At 59.7% G+C, this 7,107-nt stretch overlaps 1 protein-coding gene across 2 annotated transcripts in view; it reads left to right on the plus strand.

Moving 5' to 3' along the window:
- Nucleotides 1–5,595, plus strand: part of NOL12 (nucleolar protein 12) — a 9,470-nt gene extending 3,875 nt beyond the window's left edge. For both annotated transcript variants that reach the window (XM_077762089.1, XM_077762091.1), the window contains exons 5-6: nucleotides 260–357; nucleotides 444–5,595. In XM_077762089.1, coding sequence (XP_077618215.1) covers nucleotides 260–357; nucleotides 444–615 — 270 coding nt within the window. In that variant the 3' untranslated portion in view covers nucleotides 616–5,595. The remainder of the gene's footprint in view (nucleotides 1–259; nucleotides 358–443) is intronic.
- Nucleotides 5,596–7,107: the final 1,512 nt, after the last annotated feature.

Consider the following 7,107-nt stretch of genomic DNA (forward strand, 5'->3'; position numbering starts at 1 on the left):
GTTTACCGTGAACGGTCAGACACACACAGGTGAAACACCTCGGACAATGGGGATGAGGCCCCGAAACACAGCTCTTCCCTGTGTGATCCCTGCATTGGGGGTGCACATGGCTCTGCCCCATCCCCCCCGCGGCCTTCTCCGGGCCCCAAGCCAGGCCTCGAGGCAGCGGGCTGTGCCCTCGCGTGACAGCCGTGACTGCTCCGAGCCAGGCCTCCCGACCTGCTGCTCTGTGTGACCGTCCTTGTCCTGTGTTCTCCAGCAAGCGGCTGGGCGCGGGTCCGAGGAAGAGGCGTCCTCCACGGAGAAGCCGACCAGAGCCTTGCCCAGGAAGTCCAGGGACCCCCTCCTGTCCCAGAGGTGAGCCCTGGCCCATCCCCCCCCCCNCCTCAGTCCCTTCCTCCTCCCCCGTTCCCCAGCCTCACCGGCCTCGCACCCTCCCCCAGGATCTCCGCTCTCACGGCTTCGCTGCACGCGCACAGCCGCAGAAGGCACAAGAGCAAAAAGAAGCCCCCCCGCCAGGCCCAGGACTCCACCAGGAAGCCTCCGAGCGCCACTCGGACGAGCAAGACCCAGCGCCGCCGGCTGACGGGCAAAGCCCGGCACAGCGGAGAGTGAGTGCCGTGAACCGGGCCGCCTGGGCTGTCGGGCGCCGTCGCATCTCTACCTGGCCGGCCCAGGAGCCCGCACCGGGGTGGTGACTCTGCGTCCCCGGGGCCGGGAGGCCCGGTTTTCTCTGGCCTCTGGGCTTGGACCCCAGGAAGGGGCAGGCGGCCGAGAGCTGGCTTCCCTCAGGAGGGCCCTTTGGAGCCGAGTCCGGGACATCTTCCTGCTAAGCCCTCCTCGGATTTGTGAGACCCGGGCCCCCGAGGTCAGCTTGGCCCTGATCCCGGTGCCGCACGCCCAGGCCGGGCTTCTGAGGGCGAGGAACCTGTCAGGGGAGCGGGTCCCTCCTCACCGCCCAGCAGTTTTCCCTGTGGGCGTGGAAACGGAGCCTTAGGGCTGGGCCCCCGTGACCTGGGATTCCAGCTTAACTGGGGCTGGAACCCGGGCTCGTCCTGCTGCTCCGAGAAGCCGGCTTCCCTGGGCGAGTGTCCTTTCCTGGCCGAGACCTCGGTCTGGCCCTTCCCCTTGACCTCATTGGTCTCCTCAGCTGAAATCGAAGTGGTGGAAGCAGATGAGTCCCAGAGCGCTCCCCACCCCCACTGTGGGCTTCCTCCCCAGGCCTTTAGTGGTTCCTGGGGAGGCAACGACAAAGGCGTCATTAACCCTTTTTAAAGAAAACGTATGTCTCCTCACCTGAAAGTGCCACCGCCGCCATTCCAAGCCCCCCTGGCCGGTGTTCTGCGGGCCTGCCAGGTGTTCACGCTCTTTACCTGCGGCCTCAGAACGCCAGCCGTGTCCCTTCCTTGTCCCGGCTTGGGGGTGGCCCGCCGGAGCGCCTGGCCCCTGGCCGAGCAGGCGGGATCCTGCATGCAGCAGGTAGAAGGACCGGGGAGGACAGTGCGGGAGCACCGCGACCCATCACCGCCCTCTGCCGCTCCCTGGTTCCTGGGATTGCGGGGCAGAGCGCGGGAATCCGCCTGGGCCCTGGTTAGGGGAGCTGTGCAGGGCGGAGTAAGATGGGCCCTCAGCCCCGGCAAAGCCGGGGACCAGTGACAGAGGGACAAGGGAACGGGAGCGCAGCCGCAAGTCCCACCTGGCCCCGGGGTGGGGGAGGCTTTGGCCGTGGGGAGAGCTGAGGTCCCAAGCAGCCTCTCCTCGCGTTCACCCCACGGACTTCACCCCACGGAGGACTGCCGTTGGGCAGGAACGGGGGCGCTGTTAGGGGGTGGCTGGGGGTGACGCGCTCTCCCGTGTCCCCGTCAGCACCCGCTATGCGGTGCGTGTCTGAAGGCCATGCCTGGACGTGGGAACTGAAGCTCTGGGCTTATGGCTGGGAGGCCCTGTGGCCTGGGGCTCCAGATCCTTCCACCTCGGCCTCCCTGCCCTTGGGGGAGGGGTGACCCGCTTTGCTGGGCCGCCTCCCTCCTGCGCAGAGGGTGGGCCCGTCGCAAGCTCTCCAGGTGGTTCCAGTGCTGCAGCGGGAGCCTGGCCCTCACAGGCCCCCCGCCCCCCCCGGGAGCAGGGCACATCCTAGGGACCAGCACACAGCAGGGTTTGGGTTCAAATCCTGGCTCGGCCACCTGGCCTCTGTGTGTGCACTTCGCTGTGCCAAGCTCTCTGGGTCTGTCCCCAAGTGTAAGATGACAAGAGACCTACCTCTCAGGGCCACCCTGGGGCCGAAAGGAGCTGCTTCCCCCAGCACCTGCAGCATGCTTGGGCTGCCGCTGTCCGCGGAGACATCTGAGCCAGGCCTCGTCTCCCGTCCCCAGAGCCCCGGCGTCACCAGCCACTCGCGTCTATGATTTGTGCTGTCCCCACGTATTAAATTCCCGCCTGCTCTCTCCTGTGTGTACCATCGGTCCTTCCAGCAGACCACGGAAACTGAGTCAGCCGTTTTGCCCATCTTGGGATCAGAACCCTCTGGAGAACTGGGCTTTTCTCCGTGGAGCCCCTCCTGGCTCCACACCTGAACCCTTTCCTCCTGTGGGCCTCCCGGGCTTGGGGCTTCTGGGAGCTTTGTAAAGAAGGATTGGGATTTAGCTTCATAGAATAGGAAACCAAATTTAAAAATAAATGGCTTGTTTCAGAGGAGCTTAGCAGGGAGGTAACTGGGCTGGAGCTGGGGGGCTGGGATGGCAGGCTTTTTAGCCTTTTCTTTCATGCTGTTTTCAACACCTGGCTTCCACCTCAGGGTCCACTATGGCTGCTGGAGCGTCAGCCATCAAACCTGTCTTTCAGCCAGCACATGGGAGGATGGGTTGAAGAACATGCCTGTCCCTACTTTAAGAACTTCTGACCTTGGTCCCGCAGAAGGCAAAGACCTGGGGAAGGAGGAAGAGGGCGCTCTTGGCTGCAGGGAAGGCCCGGGATTATGGTCCATTCTGGAGACCCATGTTCCCAAATAAGACTTGGGGACTGTGCTGCGAAGGGGAGGGTCGGTATTGGGGTACATGCAGCGGAGTCTCCCACAGGAGCTGAAAGTGCAGGGAAGGGGGGTCAGGAGGGGGTGTGGCCATCTGGAACTAAAGCCACAGCAGACGTTTGCTTTTCTGTTCCCCGGTGACTGCACTGGGCTCCCCGACGCTGGGTCAGGCCTGTGCTGGTAGGAACCAGGCCACCTGCTCAGCAGGGGACAGACTCGGCAGTGTTTTGGGGCAGTTGAGCCCTCCCTGGGGTGGGTCGGGGGACGAGTGGGCAGGGCTGGTGGAGCCACATGCCAAGGCTGGCAACCACAGAGGAGAGGGTTCCGTGCTAGGGAAACCTCTGCCTCTGTCCTCTCCAAAGTCCCCTGGAGCCTCAGTGGCTCAGAGCCCCCAGCTTGGACTGTTGACCACAGGACTCTGGCAGGGACTGCCCGGTTCGTTCTGAGCTCCAGACCTCACTGCCTGTTCCGCTGTGAGTGGGGCCGGCACGACAGCAACACCTGCTGCTTCCAGATGTTGTGGGGGCCCTTTAGAAGTTCACAGGCTCCTCACAGCCTCTCTTGCCCTGTCTTTGAGCCACCTCCTCAGGGAAGCCTTCCATGACTGCTCCTCCAACCCCCGGGAATCGGTCCTTTCTCCACGCTGGGCTTCAACACTGTGTTTCCTTCTTTTAAACACTGAGTGCATTGTAACCTGGTTGGGTCTGTCCCCTGCAAGCTGACCCTGAGCCTGCGGAGTGAGAAGCTGTGTCATTCAGCAATTGCTATGTTTCTACTCCTGGCCCAGGGCCCCTCTCATTATGGGTCCTCAACCAATCGTGGCTGAATTACAGGGGACCCGATCCCCCCCCCCCGCAGGTGCTCCCAGTAACTCAAAACAATCGGTTCTAGAATTTTCTTGGCCCTAGTGAGCCACGTTTGCCTGTCTGCAACCTGTTTTTCCCTCCTTCCCATCACCACAGGCATCTCTCCTGGGCCCCCGATGAAACCTTCCCCATCCAATGAACTTCGCCCTCTCCCTTCCACCCTAGTCAGCAGGATTGCCAAATAACGACCAAAACCAAAAGCAGATGGGAGAGTAATTTATCAAGCGCTTCTCATGTGCCAGACCAGCTACGGCATTAAGTCGCAACAGCACTGTGAGCGGGTATTAGCCCCATTTGACAGGTGAGAAAACTGAGTCTCCAGAAGCATAATGGCAGAAGTTACCTGTCATGGCTAATAACTCACAGTCCTTACATCCCTCCGAGGGGCAGACACGGGGAAGTCCGTGTGGAGGTCAGAGGTTCAACAAAGTATTAGAGGACAGACATCCTTACGCACCCAGAGGGGCCCAAAGTGGAGAGAGGAGGTGAGCCTTGACGTGAATCTTGAAGGACGGTTTGGGTCGGCCAGGCAGCTGTGGGAGGGGATGAGCGGGCAGGCCCGGTGCCCTGGTGAGCCAAGGTGGGGGGCAGTCAGAGGAAAAGCAGCTGCAGAGGCTCCCTCCCCGGAGCTCAGATCCTGAAGGGACTCCAAATACTGAGCTAAAGGATCTGGATCCTTAATTTGCGGGCACTGGGAACCCCTGAGGGGGGGTTGGGGGTGGCACGGGAAAGTCAGGGTCAGTGATTTTTTTAGAGATCCTCCCCCAGTGGCAGGGTGGGTGGTGGACTAGAAGTACCGGAGTCTCCAGGACCCTGGTGTCGTTCGTCATTCCGTGAGAGGCAGGGAGGCCCTCCTCTCTTGCAGGTGTCCACTTCCCCCCCCACCCCCCAAGCACTTACTGGGCGCTAAGAAGTCCCGGCCACTGGGGGTGCCCTAGGAGCAGGAGAGGGCGGTCCCTGCCCGCCATCGACTCACAGCTCATATGCTGTAGCTGTGGGGACCGAGTGGAGAAGACTGGAGGACAGATGATATGAGTAGCGTTTATTGAGCACTCACTGTATACCAGCCACTCTTTACCTGGTTTCACTCACTGAGCTCTCACAGGAACCCCATTAAGCCCATTTTGCCGTCGAGGCACACTGAGGTGGCACCCTCAGGAAGCAAGCCACACCCTCGATGCAGACATGAATACTGACCCATCGACTGAACAAGCCAAGTCTTCCCTCCCAGGGGTGCACTCACATGGTCCATGATGTGAAAGACACCCTAGGAGCCATTGAGTCTTGCATTAGATCTCTGCTCAACACAGTGAGCCCCTTCCTCAAGGCCGGAGAAGCAGGGAGGGCTTCCTGGAGGGGGTGCTATTTAAACTATCACTGAGGGAATAAATAATCTGTGAGGAGCACCTGGATGGCTCCAGTGATTGAACGTCCAACTTCGGCCCAGGTCATGATCTCGTGGTTCCTGAGTTCGAGCCCCACATCAGGCTCTCTGCTGTCAGGACAGAACCCCTTTGGATCCTCTGTCCCCCTCTCTCTGCCCCTCCCACACTTGTTCTCTCTCTCAAAATACATAAACTTAAAAAAGAAAAAGAAAAACCTATCTGTGATTTACCACTTCAGAAACACTGCGTATTAGCTTGGTGTGACTCACAGCAAATTTAGAAACAATTTGACTTAAAGAAATAAACAATTTGACTTACACTTGGTGTCTCTTCAGATCCTGGAAGTCTTTTGCCCTTTACTGAAAATCTCTGTGAAAAGGAACACATCTGAGTGTTTACCCAATTTTTTTTTGAGGCAAAAACCAAACCAAAACCAAAACAATTTGCCCTAGCCATATTTTAAGACGTTAAGATTTCATGCAGAAGTTCAGGTTTCCGGCTTTTTCAGGAAAAGTAAGCCTGGCTGCAATTAAAAAAAAGGGGGGGGGGGATCCTCCTGGGTGGCTCAGTCGGTTAAGCCTCTGACTTCAGCTCAGGTCGTGATCTCGTGGTCCGCGAGTTCGAGCCCCACGTCAGGCTCTGTGCTGACAGCTCAGAGCGTGGAGCCTGCTTTGGATTCTGTGTCTCCTTCTCTCTCTGCCCCTCCCCTGCTCGCTCGCTTTCTCTCTCTCAGAAAGAAATAAACGTTAAAAAATATTAATTAAAAAAGAAAAGTAAGCCTGGCTGTCCTGGATTGCCATTTCCCCAGGGGTGGCTTCGGGCTGCAGTCAGCCCTGATGACCCCGTTACAGACTGGAGCCTTCCTGCTTCCGCGCCCTACCAGGCCACGCCCCCTGCCTCTCTACCTCGCCTGCCCGGAGCACATGATGCTCCGAGGTGGGGATGACCATTCCCCCAGGACTGTGAGGAAGCCCGGGGTCGGAGGGGTGGAGCGGGTCCCCCAGACCTCTGGGAGAGCGTATCGCAGCCCCTGGGAACCGCATGAGCAAAGACAGAGATAGGCACGGACTCTCCTGGGAGCAGAAAGGGGGATGCGAGGCTGGCATAGAATGGTGACAACAGTGACGAGCGCTGTCCTGGCTGCCATTGAGCCCTTAACCCTGAGCCATCCGAGCCATCCCACAGGACTCTGGGACTGGGGTTTTTTAGATCGGGCTCTGTCATCAAGCAGCTGAGTGGCTTTGGGCAACTTGCTTAAGCCCCTGAAGCCTTGAGTTTCACTCCTGTGAAACGGGATGGTGACAGCTGCCCCGTTCATCACCGGGAGACGTTGGGAGAAAACCCACGGTATATGCAGACAGCCTTGCCCCCTAGGGAAAAGGAGGGGCTGTTATTACATGATCAAAAGCCCCGCTTTGGGTCTCACTCTTAGAGCCACTGTCTCTTCCAAGAGGGGGCTTTCTTCCAAGAGCTCCCCCCGGCTCCCTGACCCCCTCCTCCTGCCTCCTGTCCAGTCGTCTCTCCTTCGGGACCCCGGCTTCTGCCCACCTGCCTACCATCCTCTCCTGCCCTCCAGGGGCCCAGCCAGGCGGCTCCAGAGCCAGGGAGAGCGCTCAGGACCAGCCCGCCCTGCCCCAGGACTCTTCCCTTCCTCCCTCCCTCTCTACTCCAGCCTCCACACTGTGTCCCCTCAGCCAGCCTGTCCTTCCCTAGGGCCTGCAGGCTCGCTCTCTCTTCTCCAGGCCTTTGCTCAGATGGCACACCTCAGCGAGGCTTCCCCTGACCACCTTATTTCAAATGCAATGCCCTTCCCACACCAGCCATTTCCACC

The sequence above is a fragment of the Crocuta crocuta genome, unplaced genomic scaffold, assembly GCF_008692635.1.
Source record: "Crocuta crocuta isolate KB4526 unplaced genomic scaffold, BGI_CrCroc_1.0 scaffold193, whole genome shotgun sequence".
NCBI classification, from domain to species: domain Eukaryota; kingdom Metazoa; phylum Chordata; class Mammalia; order Carnivora; family Hyaenidae; genus Crocuta; species Crocuta crocuta.